Genomic DNA, 19,531 nt, shown 5'->3' on the forward strand with positions numbered 1-19,531 from the left:
CCCCTGATAGCAAGGATGTAGCCTGGTTTCGCTCACAGTTGTAGTCTCAGTATGTGGCATTGCTAGGGCTCACGAAACCTTGCATGAATGAGTGAGCCACTTTGATCCCTCCAGTGGAGGCTGGCTTTGCTCTGCCTCGCCCTCCCTTCTCATCCCCCCCACCCATATTCCCGTTCTAAAGGCGCCCAAGAGGGAGGGGTCCTGTCCATTTCTTCGTTCCCTCCTTCGTAGGCTTGTCAGTTCATTCGCTAGTTCACTCATTCATTCACTCATTAGTACTCTCATTCCACGCCTCCTGCCTCCACCGAAGCTTCTTGCCTGCGCTGCTGCTCCCCCGGGGTCTGGCCTGACCCTAAACCCGGGCTTAGCCACGCCCCCTTCCCGTCCCGCCCCCTCTCCGGGCCAATCGGGACCGGCGGCCCGGGCGGGGCCGAAGTCGGGGCGGGGCCTCGCCCTCCCACTACCCACGGCGGCGCCTGCGGCTCCGGAAACGCGCCGCTGGGCTGCTAGGCTCAGCAGTGCGCTAGCTGCTCCGTGGCGCTTCCTGCCACGCGAGGCCTGGGCCTCGCCAGCGCTGCTCCGCCAAGGGCCGCGCGTCGGCCGCCGCCAGGCTAGGGTGAGCGTGCGGGCCTTAAGAGGATGTGCGCGGGGCCCGGGAGGGTGCGCGAGGCCAGGATGAGCGTGCGGGCCGCAAGAGGATGTGCTGGGGACCGCGGATGAATGTGCGGGGCCCGGGTGATCGTTTGGGCCCCGGGAGGATGTGCAGGGGGCGGCCCAGGAGAGTGTGCAGAACTGGGGTGAGTGTTCCAGAAAGTGTGCGGGGGCGGGGTGGGGGGCAGAAGGCGGCCAAGCCTTGTTGGGGAGGAGCGTTTGTGTTGCCTCGGGAAGCTGCTCTGCCCTGGGGCCAGCTGGAGAGGGGCACGGGTCCGAGATAGTGGGTATGAGGAGGCTGAAGGCCTTCCCGCGGCGGGCAGGGGGCGATGGTTAGGGGCGGGAATCGCTGGACGTGCCGAGGCCTACGCTGCTTTGGGGGTGACACTAGGGGATGGGAACCGGCCACTATGAAAAGAGGGAGATCTCCCGCCCCAAGCGCGGAGAAGGCCGACTGGAAGAGGGCGTTGTGTGGGGGAGTGTGTGTTAAAGGGCTTTTCCCCCTATCTGGGGGAGAGGTTGAACAGCAGCCAGAGACGCTGTACTGGGGACAGTTCCTGCTGTACTGGGGACGGTTCCTGCAGGCGGAGTCCCTCTTTTCCTTTTAGGAAGGGGTCGAGCCTCCGCTTGGCAGGGAGGGTGAGGGGGTAGCCTAGAGCCCAAGGGCTGTGAGGGAGGGGGAGGGGCAGCCCTTGCTGGGTGAAAACGAGCCCAAGGCCCTGGATCTGAAAAGAGGTTTTTCTGTCGCCCTTCTCGGGCTACATCTGTCTCCAGTGCCCACCACCAAACTCCTTTGCTGCCTGATGCTGGGAGGGATTGGGGGTAGGAGGAAAAGGGGACGACAGAGGATGAGATGGCTGGATGGCCTCACCGACTCGATGGACGTGAGTTTGAGTGAACTCCGGGAGTTAGTGATGGACAGGGAGGCCTCGTGCTGCGATTCATGGGGGTCGCAAAGAGTCGGGCACGACTGAGCGACTGAACTGAACTGAACTGAACTAGTCTATATTTGGTTGATTAATTACACGTCTTTTTCCATCCTCCCTCACAACACAGTCGCCTGCGGCAGAAAGCCCATGGTCCCTTTCACCACCACCACCACCACCGCCTCCCACCCCCGCCACTGGCCCTGTTCCCAGAGGTCCCACCCTGTTCCAATTGACACCCTCCAGCCAGCGTTGGCCCAACCGGGGGCCATCAGCCCCCTCTAGACTCCTTGGTCAGTGAAATATTTCCTCTTCAACCTCAGACTTGACATTTTTCTTTTACCAAAGGATTTCAGATGGGCTTGCTAGAACAGCACTCCCTCTAGGTGCTAATGCTGCCTCATCCCATCCCCCATCCTCCCTCCCCAACTGGGCCTTTAAGTCGAAGCAGCTTGCACAGTACCTGGCGCAGTCCAATACATTCTCTCAAAATGTCTTAGGATCTGCATTTAGAATTCTATTGAACACTGATTTTCAGCCTTCTTTGGGTGAGAGACCCCTTAGCAAATCACTGCTGCTGCTGCTGCTGCTAAGTCACTTCAGCCGTGTCCAACTCTGTGCGACCCCATAGACGGCAGCCCACCAGGCTCCACTGTCCCTGGGATTCTCCAGGCAGGAACACTGGAGTGGGTTGCCATTTCCTTCTCCAGTGCATGAAAGTGAAAAGTGAAAGCGAAGTCACTCAGTCGTGTCTGACTCTTAGCGACTCCATGGACTGCAGCCTACCAGGCTCCTCCATCCATGGGATTTTCCAGGCAAGAGTACTGGAGTGGGGTGCCATTGCCTTCTCCTAGAAAATCACTAGAAAGTGTGAATTCCCTGCCCAGAAATCTGACAGTCAGCAGAGGGTGGCATCCCATTCAAGAGGCTCATGGGCCAGAAACCTGTCTGCTGAGTGCTGGAGGTGAGGAAGCCTCCAGATTCTAGATGGGCTCAATGTTAACAAGGCACAAGTCTGCATCCCAGTCTCCTGAGTGCTGGTTGAAAATGCAGATTTCTCGTCCCCACCTACACCTGCTACTCTGCCCCTTGAGTCATTAGCACACCCCAAGCCAAGGGTCTAACGCACCCATCTAGCTCTGGCCCTAATTTGCTTGGGCTCCACAACTGGCCCAGGGCCCCTTGGTATTTGCACAGCATCCCCCATCCCCATTTAGAATCATTCATATCCAGGACAGTGTAACTTAAATGAAGCTATACTTACAATTTATTTTCATTTTCAGTAAGATAGCATGCATTTTCTTGGGGAAATGGGAACATAAACCTTCCCTCAATTAAGTACAACAAACACTACAAAATCCCCTTCTGGTCCACCTTCTAGCTTTTTATAGAAGGCAAAGAAAATGGAAACGTAAACAGAGAGGGGCAGGTGCCCAGGCAGAGTAAGAGAGGAAAACTGGGGAAGACAGAGACAGATGCCTCCCACCCACGCACACAGAAAAAGGCACACACAGACACAAACATCCCGAGAGAAACAGACTTTCCTGGTGAGACACCCTCTCTGTTGGCCCTTTAGGATTCACTTCTAGTAGCAGTGCATGTGCACAGTACAAGGTGAGCCCAAATGGGCGTTGTAGCCACAGCCTGGCCCGACAGGTTGAGAGCTCAGGCCCTTGGCATCCCAGAATTGCCGGACTTGGGTGGATTGGTGTCTCAACAGTGTATTCAGTCTCACAGCCTGTCCTTTGAACACTTGTGACCCAAAAAGACATGTTCCAAGAAGGTGTGCCCAAGTTCTGTCTTCCCAAATTATTTTAGTCCAACAGGTAGGACTTTACCTGCCTGAGTAATCTCTCAGAATTTTTCTGAGACATGATGCCATCTCTGTATGTCTCTTTTGGGTAAGTCTGGATGTTTATAGACCAGGTCTGCTGGCCTTAAAGCTGGCCATGCTGTTAGAAGACCCCATGGGGATGCAAGGTGGTGAGAAGTATTATTTTGGTTCTGGAAGCACTTATATTTTTATATATGCCAGTGCTGTTGGGCGATCTTTGTCCAGATATAGTTCTATTGATCTGAGAGCACAACTCAAGGGAGAACAGACATCCAGCAAGGAGAATTGGGAATCCAGGTGATAAATAGGATGATTTAGGGTTAGGGTTAGGGTTAGTGATGGGAGAGGGAGCTGAAGGCACCTATCTGAATTAGATGATAGAAAGTGCAGTCTCTCATGTGATCTATAAATATTCCCTCTAGGGCATTTTTGCTGTGGCCCACAACTGAATTGAACACTGTGAGCCACCTGTTATCTTCTAGGGTATGGGGACATTCTGCTTCAGTCCTTATCTAGATGTTCCAAGGAGATCAGGTGCTTCTGGCACCTCTTTGAAGTTTCTGGAAGCTGCCAGTTCTAGTTTGCGTGGCTTTGCTCCCTCTCCCCTGCACCCATTGCCCAGAGAAGGCTGGCACCTGCTGAGGAGGCACCCTGGCTACTTGTGCCATGAAATCAGTCTACTGCTGATCTCTTAGGCTCAGAAGTGACCTTTCCTAGTAACCAGACACCCTCAGTAGGGGTCCCGAGCTCCAAAGTGACCAGAAGACACTAAAGTATTCCCTGCTTTTGTGACAAATGTTGGCTTTTGGCTCCATTAAATTCAGCTGTTAATTTCTGTTCTTTCAAATCAGGGTGAAATGATTGTTTTGGTTTTCAGTATTTCTGATTGGATACAGAAAATTGGATTTAAATAAGTTGGTTAAAATTTACATTGCCGTCTAAAGCACATATAAGGAACCTTTATTCACTGACATGAACTCTCAGGTTTTAGGAAGCATGATGTTTCAGAAATGTGTCTGTGAAGCAGCTGCAGAGTCTGTGGCACTTGGCTAGCTCCAGGGTAGAATCCACAGTCAACCTGATAGAGTCTTTATTCTCTGGGAGCATGGAGTTGTTAGACTACAACTAAAGATCTTGCTTAAAGAAGAAAGATAATATTGTTTATATTAAAAGGCCAAGATTTGTTTTCCCAAAGTCTTTCTACCAACTTCTCTTTCCTGGTTGGGCAAAGGAGTGCACTTATAAGATTTGGGTATGCTTGTCCATGGTGAGTGAAAGTGCCTCATGTTCAAGGTCAGGATCTCCCTGTGTATCTATTGAGTACATGACAATGGTTTTCATATTGTGCCTGGAATCGATTTGACCTTGATTTCACAAGGTCCACCTTTGGAAGGCAGTAGACACCTGTGTCATGGAGTCCAGCTTCTTTTCCAGATTAGTTCCACCATTTTAAAGTGGAGTGGTTGGGTGACATAGCTTCTGAATTATCAGATTGTTTTCAGGATTGATGATGATTCTATTTTTAACTGCAGTGGATCATTTTTAAATGATCTTCCTTTGTGTCTCGTAAATGTTTTCCCCAATATACCTGATTCATTATGTAGAGTTTAGCTTCCTTTTATGAAAGCAGGGCTCACTTTTCCCCTCCCATTTTTATAGACACCTTTGAAATGGCCTCTGTCTGTCACGGTCTCCATGTGTCCATAGTCTCTTGTCACTGTGGGTGGTGATCTGAAGTGCAGTTGGGTTAAGTCCCCTGGGCAAGCCTGGTACAGGAAGGGCCAGTCCTGTTGCTACACTGGAGAAGATAATTAACAATTCACTTGGGGGTTGTATCTCCAGGACTTCATGCCAATAAGTGAATACACTTTGGTAGGATCTGCTCAATTAAATGGGAACTTTTCAGGAGGACCTTTTCAATTAAGCATGGATGGCTTGGAAAAACTGTGAATGAAAGAATGATGTATGTATCTTTTGTGCATGGGACTGAAAGCAAGTCCCCTAAACCCATACATACCATTAGGCTTCAATGACACAGTAGCCTGGCCTTTGGACAAGGCCCAGTGTTAGGTATTACTTTGTGGCAGATTACTTCTCTCTCTTCTCTGGTGTGGCTCAAAATGCCTCAAATCTTGGGAGCTAGACCTTAGGCAATTTAGTTCACCCCTCAGATCCGTTTCTTCCTTCTCGGTAAAATGGAGGCAGTCACTCAGTTGTGTCTGACTCTTCACACATTTAAAGGAGAAGTATCTACGTGCTCAGCCACTTCAGTCATGTCCAATTCTTTCTGACCCCACAGACTGTAGCCCGCCAGGTCCTCTGTCCATGGGATTCTCCAGGCAAGAATACTGGAGTGGGTTGCCATGCCCTCCTCCAGGGGATCTTCCCGACCCAGGGATTGAACCTGCGTCTCATGCATTGATATGTGCATTCTTTACCAGTGCACCACTAGGGAAGCCTGTGAAGGGAGAAGCACAGTGCCAAATGCATAGTAGGTGCTCTGTTAATGAAAGTTATGTAACTCACCCCTCCCTCACAGGGTGTCACATGTCCACTGAGTGCTAAGAGCTACTGCCCCCTGAATGCTGGGGATTCGGGGTTGGCCAAGAAAGAGAAGGGCCCTGTCCTGTGAGAGGTGACATTTTCCCCAGGGAGAATCAGGTAAAAACAAGCAATTTCAGAGGGTAAGTTTTAGGTAGTGAAAAGTATTGTAAGTATGTGATGGAGCTGGAGAGCGAAGACATTTGGAGGAGGTGGCACTTGAGTGAGGCCCGAATTCTTCGAAGGAGCCACTTGAGGCAGGTTCAGAGGCTCTTGGGATTATTGCCTTGGTATATTTAGGACGGGATGAAAACTGAGTGTGTGGAAGGACTGACTGAGACATATGGGTCTGGTGGGCTCAGCCAGGGCCTTGGAGTGGGTTAAGGCCTTAGGTCTCTGGCCTGAGGGTAGTCAGGCAAGGCTTGTAACAGACCATCTTGCTCAGAAGGTGAAGGTGAGATGTTTTCCTCTTCATTCCATTTGACAACAAAACCTCAATGTCAATAAGAAGTGAATTTTTTAGAATGAACTATGTAAATAATCAATGACCGGTTCATTTTGTATTGGAACCCAAGGTCAAACCAAATATCAAATGTATGCCAGGAAGAAGGAAGCCCTGCCTAGGGGACAGTGGGTTACAGAAGGCTTGGCTGCTGGGCACCTAGGGCTTCTCTCACACACTGGGGAGTCATTTCAAGATGGAAGTAGAGTTTCTGTGGACTTTGGAGCCAAAGGAAGCCTTCCCTCACACCTGTCATATTGCTAATAGTTTGGGGGGATGATCCCAGGAATTCACAATCCCATGGACCTGCCTCTAAGCTTTCTGGGACTGCCCACGCATTCCTGCCAGTCCTGCTCTGTTGTGGCTTGCCTGTGTGGGCACCTCAGGACATTGCCCAGCTTCAAGGACTATTCCCTCTTGTCTTCTTGGCCTTGGCCCTGTCTTCTCATATGCTGAGCATCCTTCTTACCCAAAGTCTACTGAAATCTTTTAAAATTGTTGTTCCTTTCTGGTTACTAAAGAAATGCAGCTTGGTTACTAAACATTCATGACAGAAACAGAAACCTGAAGACCTTTCTAGACCTGGACTCTACCCCAGGGTGGTGCACATTGCAGTCTCGATGTGCTCATTAGCTGTGAGTCACTCTGTTTATTCCTTTTTTTCCTTAAAATGCAAATGTATACTGTTCTTTCCCCTTCCTCTACAGTCTGTGATTTTTTAATAAACAGCTACTGTCTGTCTATAATCTTCTTTGATGGAGGATTCAAATTTTTGTAATCTGCTGTGTATCATGCTGTATTGGCCACCTGTTGATTTTTTTTCCTTTTCATTTACTTATTTATCTTTTGTCCTATGTTTTTTTTCTTGTCCCTTACAACCTACTGATTTTATGCTTGAGCTCTCCAGTTTTCTTCCTGCTCTGAGTTCTAGGATTCTTCAGGAAGGTCTCCCTCTTGTTTTTATGACATTGGGATTACTGACACTCTTCATGTTGGTTATACTGTATTGTTTTCCATCCTTTTACTTTTAACCTATCTCTCTCTTTACATTTAAAGTCTTTAACTTTAAAATTTCTTGTAGACGTCAAGCACATACTTGAGTTTCTTTTTTAAAAAAATACAATCTGATAGTCTCTACAAATTAATTGGTGTGTGTTTAGTCCATTTATATTTAACTTAACTATCCATATGGTTGTGTTTACATTTGCCTCTTGCTGTTTGTTTCTGCTTGCCCTAACTGTTCTTTTTCATCTGTTTTTTTAACCTACTTTTGGATTATTTTTTTAGAATTGTATTTTATCTCCACTACTGCCGTGTATCAGAGGCTTGGAGGGCTTCCTAAAGCACAGTCTTACATTTTATTTCTATATATCTTATAAACCCCAATTGTTGGTTTTGTTTAGTTGCTAAGTTGTGTCCAACTCTTTTGCAACCCCATAGATTGTAGCCTGCCAGGCTCCTCTGTCCATAGGATTTCCCAGGCAAGAATACTGGGGTGGATTGCCATTTCCTTCTCCAGGGGAATCCTCCCAACCCAGGGATCCTCCCAACCCAAGGATTGAACCTGCGTCTCCTGCTTTAGCAGGTGGATCGTTTACGACTGAGCCACCAGGGAAGCCCTATAAACTCCATACTACCTTACTATTTTTTTCTCTAAATGTTCAGCTTTCTCTTAAAGATGTAAAAGTGTTCTATATTTCAGCACATATTTACGTTCCTGGTGTTCTTCATTCCTTTGTGATCCAAGTTTCCATCTGGTACCATTTCCTTCACCTGAAGAATTTTCTTAAATACGTCTTGTGTGGATCTGCTGGTGACAGATTCTTTCAGCTTTTCTTTGTCTAAAAAAGCTTGTTTTTTGCCTTCATTTTTGAAGGATACTTTCCCTAAATATCAAATTCTTGGTTGACATGTTTTTTTTTTTCCCCTTTAGCACTTTAAAAATGTCATGAAGTTGTTTTCTGGCTTGCACATTTTCTGATAAGAAGTCAGCAGTTATTATCTTTGCTCCTTTGTATACAACATCTTTTATTCTCTGGCTACTTTAAGATTTTTTCTTTATCACTAGTTTTCAGCGATATGATTATGATGTGTCTTAGTGTACAAGTGTGGGGTTTTTTTCTGGTTTTGTTTTTTGTGTGTTTGTTTAGTCTTGCTAGGGGGTGATTGGGCTTCTTGGATATAGGTTTTATCCAATTTAGAAAATAATAAATTTTAACCATTATTTCTTCAATTATACTTTTATCCCCCCCTGCTTTTCCTCATCTTCTCAGATTCCAATTATATGTGTGTTAGACCACTTTTTGTTATCTCCAAGTCAATGAAACACTGTTAAATATTTTTTTCTTTCTGATCTTCATTTGGGAAAATTTTTATTGCTAGGTCTTCAGATTTCCTAATCCTTTGGGGCAGGGGGAGAAGGCTGCATCTAATCTGCTGTTAAGCACATCCAGTGAAATTTTCATTTTAAATGTTACAATTTTCACCTCAGTAAGTCCCATTCAGTTTTTGTTTTTATCATCCATTTCTTTCATTATGTTCCTGTTTTTCTTTAAATAGTTATACATTGTTAAACTAGCTGTTATCCTTGTCTGTCAGCGATCATTTCTGGGTGTTTCTATTTTCCTTTCCATGAGTCACATTTTTTCCCTGCTTCTTGGCATTTACTTAATTATTTATTGGATGTTGAACATTGTAGAGATTATGTTGTTGAATGTCTGGATTTTGTTGTTTCACTGTGAAAAGAGTTAGACTTTGTTTTTGGAGGTAGTTGCTTATGGAATAGTTTCATCCCTTCAAGCCCTATTTTTATGTTTTTCTAGAGCAGATCCAGGGTCACTCTGGCTCCAGGGATAAATCAGTCCTGCTACTAAAGCATGGCCTCTCTGATTCTCTACTGAATACCCCAGATGATCACTGAGAACTATACTCTGGTTGGTTGGACCCTGAATATCTCCCTACCTTTGTGTGTCTTAGGAATTATTCAACTTACAACTTCCTGGTCATTGTTTTCCTAGTCTTTGTGAGTTTTATTGTATGCATGCATGGCTTAGTGGTCAGGAAAGACTCAAGGGGAATCTTGTGCAGATTTTTTTGAGCTCTTTTTTCTGCATAGCTCCCTCGTTTCTGGAACTCTGCTTTGCCTTAGCTTCCCTGAATTCTGGTCTGTGTTGGTAATAAAGCCACCAAGCTCTGTTTGGTCCCCCTTTCCCTGTAATCTAAATCTGGAAATTGCCTCCGGAAGATATCTAGGACACTGATAAAGCTTATATTATTTGTTTCTCTTCTCTCAAGGATCATCATCCTGTGCTGTCTGCTGTCCAATACTTAAACTGTTGATTCACATCTATTTTGTCCAGTTTTGTATTTATTTATAAGACATTAAATCTGTTCCTTGTTATTCCATCATGGCCAAAAGTGGAAGTCTCTGTCCATCCCTTTTAATATAACATCTAATTTTATGAAAAACTATTTCTGGAGTACCTGGGTTCTGTAATCCTTGAGCTAGTGTAAAAATGCTTTCTTTTCATTTAACTATGAACCAAATTGACTTGATAGCAGAACAGAAACTGGGTTCCTGTTTCTGTGAACTCACTGAAGTGGGCGGTCTGTGATGCAGACACACCTGTGGTGGGATCTGAAAGAAAAAGGCAACTTGCACATGTGGTTCAGATCTTTTATTTAGCAACTTAGTCTTTGAAGATATTTTTTTTTGAGGTGTCTTTTTCCAGCTATTGTTCAACTTTTCATTTTGTCAAATATATCACAGAAATGTTCTTCTCTGCAAGCTGTCACCTGATGAATTGTTTCGGTGTGGTGGAGTATGGACTTTTGAGGGCCTTACTGCTAGTCAGGAAGCCCTTGCTCCTGTTCCCTTACCTTTAGTAGCCCATTCTGTTTCTTTGTTGCCCCTACAAAGTTGAAAAAGATCTCTCACTTCCCAGTTATTTGTTCTGATGTTCTTTTGGGGAACACTGCCTTCCTGTGCAGTGTGAGCATGAAACTCTCCAAGGCCTACTGCTAGGAGGCCTATGGCCGACCTGTCTCTGAGAGCCAATATTCCTGCCACTGACTTTCAGTCTGAGTTTGTCTTCTCTCTGTGCCTGGGCTAACATTCATTTGTCTTGTCTGGATTCTCTCTGGGCTGCCTGTATCAGTTCTCTGCCAGCCCAGTTTCCCCACTATTTGGGATATGTTTTCTTAGTATGTCCATGTTCTAGTTTGTCAGTCAACCTCTGTGCAAGAGAAGACTCAAGATTTAAAACAAGTGAAAAGGAAATCACCAGTCTCATCCCACGGGACCCAGAGGCAGGGCTGCTGTCACTCGTGGCTCTTTCCACTTTCATTAGCTCCCCCTGATACCCAGGGTCTGGCCCTTACCCAAGAAGTCAAGTCCTGCCCAAGTCCTTACCATTCCTGGGAAACCAAGTCCTGGCAATGCCCCCTTGGAGTGCTTGAGGCTCAGATGAGCTGTGCTTCCCTCAGCCTAGCTTGGGAATCTGTCCCTGCTTCCTGATTCTAGTATTGGTCTCTGCTTCTTTCCCCAGCATAACACACAACTGGGCCTGAACCCCAGCTGCTATCTTTCCTCCCTCTTTCTGCTTCTCTCCCCAGAGTCTGCCAAGGAATTGATACCTGCTGGGTTTGTAATTTCCATCATCCCAGTTGGGGAGCTGAGTTTCAGTACCCGAAAGTGATTGAGCTAACGTCCCTTGGGAAGACAATGGGAGCCAGGGCCACAGCCCAGGTCTCCTGGCACATGGTCAGGTTCTCTTTCTAGGACTTCTTGAGGCTTATACTTAGATTTCCATGTTCGCATGTATACTCACTCTAGACTCTCACCTCTCATCCCTGGGGTTACTGACATTGCCCTTGCCTCATTCTAGAATGGATGGAAAGACAGATTGTTCCTGGGAATTCTTTCAGGATTCAGTGACGTTTGGTAATGTGGCACAATACCTCATCAAACGGAGTGATTGAAGCTGGACCCTGAGCAGAGGACCTCAGCATATTGAAGAAACGTGATATCTGTGGGTAAGGATGACCCCAGCCCTTCCACAAGATTTGCCACCAGCTTCGTGGTCCTACGGAGCTGGGAGTGGGATAAGGGGGCACCTGACAGTCTAGTCCCACACAGGCCCAACTTCCAGCTTATGCTCCCTGGGAATAGGCTGTAAGGAAATACAGAGGGTCTGCTACACACAACCTGTCAAAGTAGCGGGTATCCCTCCCAACTCATAACGGCTTATAAAGAAGTTAGAACAAACTGGCCACCATAATGAAATACTTTTTTAACCCACAAATTATGTAAATTGTATGGGAACTTTATTGTAGTTTACTGTTGTTTTTTTTTAATTTTATTTTATTTTTAAACTTTACATAATTGTATTAGTTTTGCCAAATATCATAATGAATCCACCACAGGTATATATGTGTTGAGAGAGGCTGACATGGCAAGCTCCTTAGCACCACAAGGGGCTGCATGTGTGAGGTGGGGAGGCTTCTTAGGAGGAGAGACTGCCAAGGATCAGCTTTGATAGTTATGGAAGGACCCCAAGTTCAGTGTGCAGACCTTAAAGAGAGTGGACAGGGGAAAGGGAGGATCCACCCCCCAGGAAGACGACCTGGTGCTCTATGTGGATAGACCCAGAGCTTGCTTCATCCAGCCCCTGGAAGGAGCTGACCATTGGGAAAGGCATTTGATATTAATGGATGACTTGCCTAAGGGAACAGCCACTCCAGCCTTTGAGGATTGAAAGCTTCCCCTTCAAAGGCCCCAACCTGATATCATCTCTGGCTGCTGCTACTGCCTGTTTCTTTTTCCATGAGAAGGAGTTCCTGTTTTGACCCTCACCTTGGTCTCTCACCTGGAGCAAGTCAGAGCCATCCCCTAACGTGGATTGAGCTAAACATTCAGGTGAGTAAAAAAATTGAAGAAATGTCAGGGCATCATGGGGGAGGCCCAGCTGAAGCTTTGGGGAGGAAGCCACATGTTTGGGGTGTGGCTTGATCCTCAGTCACCTTGAGAGGGAGCTTCCAGCAACCAGGCCCTTATGCCCTTTCTGTCTACTGTCCTTATTTCTGGTTGGTGACCTCCTGCCAACTGGTCAGCAGCTGTCTCTGGAGCAAAGTGATTGTTGACACTCACTCGTTTTGCTGTGATTATTCCTTCCTCCTCTTGAGACTGCAGTGTCTTATGGTTTTCATTTCAGAAAGCATCTGGGCAACCCAACAGCCAATGATGGATGAAAATGCACAGTCACAGGAGATGGCTTCCACAAGCTCCCCGAGGGCCAGTGAGCCCAGCCCTGAGGTCAAACAGAATGGGGACTCGGGGGGGAAGGGAGGAAGCCCCCAGAATTTGCCTGTAGAGCATCACTTTGCATGTAAAGAGTGTGGGGATACCTTTCGGCTTAAGGTCCTCCTGGTGCAGCACCAGCGAATTCACAGTGAGAAGAAGGGCTGGGAGTGCAGCGATTGCGGGCAGGTCTTTCATGGGGTGACTGAGTTAAATGAGCACAGGAAGAGCCATGTGGCTGCAGAGCCCCAGCCGGGCCCCAGCTGGGTTCTCGACGGGGCCGTGGAGAATAGGGAGCAAATGGAAAAGGAGGCAAAACCCTTCGAGTGTGAAGAATGCGGGAAAAGGTTCAAGAAGAATGCGGGCCTCAGTCAGCATCTGCGCGTCCACAGCCGAGAGAAGCCCTTTGACTGTGAGGAATGCGGCCGCTCCTTCAAGGTAAATACCCACCTCTTCCGCCATCAGAAGCTGCACACTTCAGAGAAGCCCTTCGCCTGTAAGACATGTAGCAGGGATTTCCTGGATCGCCAGGAACTTCTCAAGCACCAGCGGATACACACCGGCCACCTGCCCTTCGACTGCGACGACTGCGGCAAGTCCTTCCGAGGAGTCAATGGCCTGGCCGAGCACCAGCGCATCCACAGCGGAGCAAAGCCCTACGGTTGCCCCCACTGTGGCAAGCTCTTCCGGAGGAGCTCGGAGCTCACCAAGCATCGGCGGATCCACACTGGCGAGAAGCCGTACGAGTGTGGCCAGTGCGGCAAAGCCTTCAGGCAGAGCTCCAGCCTCCTAGAGCACCAGCGCATCCACACTGGGGAGCGGCCTTACGCCTGTGGCGACTGTGGCAAGGCCTTCCGGGGGCCTTCTGACCTGATCAAACACCGGCGCATCCATAGTGGACTGAAACCCTATGAATGCGACAAATGCGGGAAGGCCTTCCGCCGGAGCTCCGGCCTGAGTCGCCATCGGAGGACCCACAGTGGAACAAGACGCTGTGAGTGCAGCGAGTGTGGCCGCGTGTTCAAGAGGCGGTCGGCACTGCAGAAGCATCAGCCAACCCACCACGAGTAGGCGAGGCTCACAGCCCCACAGCTGGCAGCGGATTCCCGCTGGGGCCAGGTCCCTAGAGGGGGAGGGCAGAGTCAAAGGAGATGAACAGTTTTGTAATGCTTATATATTTTCTCTTCAGAAAGGTTGAAATCAATTTATACTACCACCAGCAATTTATAAAGTGTCTATGTTTCCCATTTTGCCTATCGAGAGTAGCTTTTACCATTTTGATTGATTTTGGCTGGTTCAACTGGCCTTGAGTACCTTCAAGGTATTTAAACCCACAGGTCTTGAATCGGAGAATGAGAGAAGAGAAATCTGGATGTGGGAAGTGGAGCTGGATGGAGATGCTTGTTTTCCTCCAAGCTCCCCCTTCAGGGAAAGGGAGACCCAGAGCTATTCAATGACAGCATCTGTAGATTGTGAATCCCGACTTTCCCTAACAGAGCAATCACCCCAAAGTTTTTGGCCTACTTGAATTTATAAATTTTTAGGGTTGTAAATAGAATAATCAAATGTCTTATAATATTTAATTTATTAATTTAGTTATGCATACCTATTATAAATCACATGTTATATATAATATATTAATTTAGAAAGTATTCCTTTTTTGCCTGACTCTGCTCCATGAGATCATTTTATTCTAATTCTTCCTATGCATTTCTAACCACACTATCTTCACCAACCTCAGAGCCCCTTTGGAGTCATTATTTTCAAAGCCCATCCAGTGGCTTCCATCTGTATGAGCTGTGTGCCACGTAGCACTGTGACAATCCCTGCACAAGGCTCTCACTAGAAATCACCTCCCACAAGCCATAAGTACCTGTTCACGTAACATTAGAATGATGGTTGTCCTTTTTTAATTTGTCCTATAGTTCTACAATGCACCCACTTAAGGTGTTCCTTTTTAAATGAACTTTAAAAGGCTTTTTTAAAGCATTAAAAACTTGTCATTGTGAGCTCATACTCTTAAGAAGAAGTACTGAATCTGAGTTACATTTCTTTTGTATCCTTTTTTCTTAAACCAATTCAACCTGGTGACTTCCATGCATATCCAAAACTAGCATCGACTGGAGTTTATTTCAGGCTAATGGGTCTCATCCTCAAGCAGGACTATTAAAATCAAGTATTTGAGAGAAGATCAACATGATAACAATGACATCCCAAGGACTTAAGCATAAGGTGATGCCTCCTTTTGGGGAACAATAGCCTCTCCTGATATGGGGCCTAGATGGTACTTCTCCAATCCTCCATTTCCACCTCTATAAAACGAGGATGATCACAGGACTACCTCTTAAGGTTATCGCAAGGACCGAGATGCCTCACCTGGCACAGAGGTACACACTCAGTGAAGTCATCTGCCATCACCTCCATGGTTATTGCTGTTGTTCTGTGACTCACTGGTATCTGAACTGGGGATAGACCCAGGGCTCCTGACTCCTAGTCTCATCTTCTTTCTCTCACATGATGGCTTAAAATACTGTTTCCGTTTGCTCGCATGCAGATCGTATGTGCATCTCCTTTGACCAGTTATCAAGTTATCTTTGAATATATTGACATTATACAGCAGTTCTTTCTATATCAATTGTGATGATTTCTTTGCCAGTTTTATTGCTTTGCTCTTTGTAGCAGTTTTATTACATTTTTGTTTTGCAAGCTTTTGATTTTTACATATCCAAGCGTTCATTGTTGTCAGTTAAATTGTAACTTCCATTGCTTCAGTAGTTAGAGATGATAATATTCTCTTCTAGATATTGAATTACAAATGAAAAGTTGAAAGTCCTGCCCCACCAGAAGGTGGATGTCCAGGTGGGCAGGCTGGATGGAAATGGGCCAGAGATGCAGGCTCACTCCTCATCCAAGATGAAGACTCTGCACATATGTGGGCAGTACTTGACTATCCAACCTGGCCACCCAGGCACTCAAGAGGAATTTCCATCTTGGATTGGCCAGAACACTCTTGACTGTTCCTCAGCATAGCCCTGGCCTCAGCAGTGGGGCGGGACCTCACTTATGGGTCAGGATCAATGGGACGGTCCAAACTTGGTCTTGGCAGCAGCTGGCCAAACTTCCAGCTCCTGGGAGCCTTGGCCATGGCTCGGCGTGGATTCAGTGCCTGAGCAGCAGATCCACCCAACAGACATCTCAAACACGAAGACTCAACCGACTGATGGCTGTCACGTGGATGGTATCCTCTTCCTAGAGAGTGATTCTGGAACTAGAAAGAGGTCAGCAGTTTGGTGGCTTCCACTTTTGATGACTAGGAGGAAATTCACCTGTCTGTTCTGATGTCACCTCCTGCGTCCACATCTGTGAGGGGGTGACAGAACAAAGGCTTGGAGACAACCCTGCCCCTCTGATGGCTACACCAGGCCCGGGCTGTGACTTGCCACAGCCTTGCCCAAGAGGGGCAGTTAAAACAAGGGTTCAGAGGGCAATGATGCCCTTTTGACGACAGCCCATGTGGCATAGAAATAGAAATTGGTCATCCTGGAACTGGGCTCTCACTTTCAGCAGCCTCCCCCAGGAGGAACAGCAGCAAGGGCTAGCCAAGAACCTGGCCCCTGTAGCGTGACTTCTCAGCAGCTGTGCCTGGGGTAGAGGGGGAGCTTGAGAGCCTGCCAAGGAAGGGCACTCTTCTGACAGGCCCACCGGGGCTGGGAAGCAGGGTCCCACAGTGACCCTTGTGACCTTAGCCAGAGGTACTCTGGAATGGCTCCCCCAGGTCACACCAGTGGCTCTCTGCAACATCTCCATCCTGACCCCCGGGGCTGGAGAAAAGCTGACACCTCTTGTTACATAGCGATTCTTTCTGCTAGGGGGCCTCAGTTCTTGCAGTAGGTGTAAATCTATGTCTGAAATCACTACTTCCTGTCTCATCAGTTTTCTCTTTTCAAGCTATTAATGACGTATTTGCTGCAACTGTCATTTGGTAACGAATGTTGGCATCCATAGGGGCAAGTCTGGCATTGCAACCTGAAAGTAGCCTGCCATGTCTTGCCTGGGTTTTAGGAAGGATCTAGATGCAGTATTAACTCAGAACTTAGTATCGTCGACACCACTCCACTTGTCCCCAGCCAGGACCTGGCACCTTGGCACCTTGGCACCTTGTCATGCCCTCCTTTCCTTTGTTCCATTCTCAGTTCTATGATTTTCTCTTGAACAGACTGTCCGCCGGAGTGAACACATCTTTTCTGTCACTGTGTTTGCGGGTGAAGTCCATGCTCTCTCTGTGGCTTTAACGTGTGTCCTGTAGTCGCACCGAGTTCAGTGTTTGCCTCGGGTCCCTGGGGGAGGGGGTGGATTTCCTTGGACTCTCTAGGTCTACTGCTACATCAGATGCAAAATGTGATCAGACTTGCTGTCGTGTGTGCTTGTCTATGCATTTATGTATCTACCTCATTTCATTTTTCTTTCTAATCACATGTATTCCTTTTGCAAGGCAAATGGAGAGCAGGTTGATTATGTAGAATGCCAGCTGTCCTTCAAAATGGGTCCTTTTCTTATATTCTGAAAAAAAAAACCTTCCATCACTTTTATTAAAGTTTTGAATACTTGCTGAAATTTTCAGAAGAAAGTAACTGTTTACCACTTCTGCTGCTTAATAAGATGAACTGTGTGGATTAGTTGTGTCATACCCACTCTCCAGTTTCCAAAATGAGCCCCACTCTGTCCTGGTGGGCATCTCTGTCATGTGGGGTTGCATTCCGCATTCCCGGGGCTGTGCCCTGTTGTCTGTTATGTGACCTCCACCCCGTCAAGGTCATGTTCATTCAACCAGAACTGAACACTTGACTCACAGGCAGTAATTGGTCGACAGAGCTGGAGACATGGACCAGATCTTTAGGGTTCTCTGTGAAGTATAAATAAGAAAACAGAGAAGTTTCTAGTTTGTGCTGGAAGGAAGAGGGAGCCACCTGGGATTTAGGGGAGTTGCCCTGATGGGCAGCACCAGCTTGAAGATCTATGGACTCCTGCTGGGCACCCTCAGAGAGGCCTTGACCCCAGCACTGCAAGGGAGCCTGGCAGTTCCCTTCTGGGATCTCTGGCGACTGCCCTGGTCCACTTGTGTCCCTGCCGTAGACCCCCTTGACCTGAGCCAGCTTGAGTAGGCCTCTGCTTTTTACAGTCTGTCAAGAGCAATTGCATTTCCCCATTTGTCCACTTCCTGAGAAGAATCACATGGTTGGCTTTCCTCATGTCCTACCCAGGCCTTGTCCCCAGACCAAGCCCCACCTGACTGTTCTAAACACCTCTTTTCAATGTGGTATTCTGTTTGCTAACATGGATACAAATCTATGCCTCCCAGTCTCAGTGAGTTTGACCAATGATTTTTCTGTCTGGGCATTGTTCTTTCCTGACCCCATGTTTACCCCAGGAAATGAGTTAAGTCACTACTCACCCTATTCTTGATTTTGGAAGTGTCTAGTTACTTCCAGCTACTTTCCAACTGTCATATTGGGAAACTGATAACTTCTGGATAACTAATATACTTACAATGTGTAGTTCTCATTGCATCTGTTCGGGTGGTTATTTTCTAAAGTAGAAATGGTCTCTTTAAACAAACATGGCCTTCAGTGTTACTTGCAGATCTGAGAACCGTTATGCCCTGCCCCAGTTCATGTTTTGGTTGTTGGCTCTTTTTTCTCATTCTTCCCCAGTCTCCTTAACTTGTCTGTTTTACAGCAGTTACTATAATCAGCCTTGCACTAGCGCTTTGCTCTCCCCGCCCTCCCCAACCCGTTAGATTGTGAGCTCTTAGAAGACAGGGGTGGCCCTTCTTGTCTGATTCCCCTTCCAGATCTAGCACAGTGCCTTGCATTGAGTAGATTTCAATAAATATATGTTAAATGGCATTGGTTGTCCTTGACTTATTTCGTCAAAGCTTGGTTTATCAGTTCTTCCATTTTTTCTCCACATCCTGGACTTCCAGCCCCTGTCTTGCCTCGCCCCATGCCCTGCAACTGCCTGCTGGATGCCTAGAGGAGAAGCGGGGTTCCCTGGAGACAGAGAGTTGGTCTTCCTGGAAGTTCGAGCTGTCCCTTGGCAGAAGGGGCCTGTCATTCAGCCAGGTGCCTCCCTTCACCATAGCTGAGGTTCTCCCCTGGGTCTAAATTCCAGGTGGAAGTGGAAGACCAGCTTTCCCCTTAGCTTCTCCAGCTAGGAATCAGAAGTGGGGTGACAGAAGGGGCTTCTGAGACTTAAGAATTGTCCAGCCTCTGTGGGCTGCATAGGAGCAGGAGCAGGGAGGTCAGTCTTCTTGGTGGTCAGTGGCTGGCCCCGTCTGTAGTGTCTGTTGCCTCAGAAAAGGCAGGCAACGAGGACAGGCTGCTGGTTCCCTGACCCTCTGAAATGCAAACAGAGCTCAGCCTTGGAGTCAGCTGCCCCATTCTGGAAGGCCAAGTGAAAACTGGGCTCCAAGAAGTGCATGGGTTGGCCCCTTCCAGGCCACAATGTGCCCCAATAGGAGAGAGCTGCATTTTGGAAAGGAGCATGACTCCACCTACCAACCTTGCCTCCCTGGAGGTGCACAGGCAAGGCCTATGTCTTCTTTCCCCCAGGTCCTGTCAATTACTCTACCCAAATGCAACTTCCAGGCAGCAGGTATGATACTGCCTCACCCAACCAAGAGCCCAGCCATCTCTGCTTGAACCACTCACTTGCTTTGCTGGTATCATGATGTGCTTGCCACCAAGAATTTCACCTCTTTTCCCTTCATACATGTGCAA

General features: G+C 47.4%; 1 protein-coding gene across 4 annotated transcripts; it reads left to right on the forward strand.

Annotated features, from left to right (window-relative positions):
- Positions 1-486: 486 nt before the first annotated feature.
- Positions 487-18,658, forward strand: ZNF275 (zinc finger protein 275). Of its 4 annotated transcripts, none has more exons than XM_015461526.3 (4): positions 487-797; positions 11,341-11,488; positions 12,287-12,371; positions 12,667-18,658. In XM_015461526.3, the coding sequence occupies exon 4, from the start codon at positions 12,693-12,695 to the stop codon at positions 13,821-13,823; it is 1,131 nt and encodes a 376-aa protein (XP_015317012.1). In that variant the 5' UTR covers positions 487-797; positions 11,341-11,488; positions 12,287-12,371; positions 12,667-12,692; the 3' UTR covers positions 13,824-18,658. The 4 variants fall into 4 exon arrangements, with proteins under 4 accessions (XP_015317012.1, XP_015317013.1, XP_010819878.1 ...); XM_015461527.3 differs by having other exon boundaries at positions 11,381-11,488; XM_010821576.4 differs by having other exon boundaries at positions 487-616.
- The last annotated feature ends 873 nt before the right edge of the window (positions 18,659-19,531 follow it).

The sequence above is a fragment of the Bos taurus genome, chromosome X, assembly GCF_002263795.3.
Source record: "Bos taurus isolate L1 Dominette 01449 registration number 42190680 breed Hereford chromosome X, ARS-UCD2.0, whole genome shotgun sequence".
NCBI lineage: Eukaryota > Metazoa > Chordata > Mammalia > Artiodactyla > Bovidae > Bos > Bos taurus.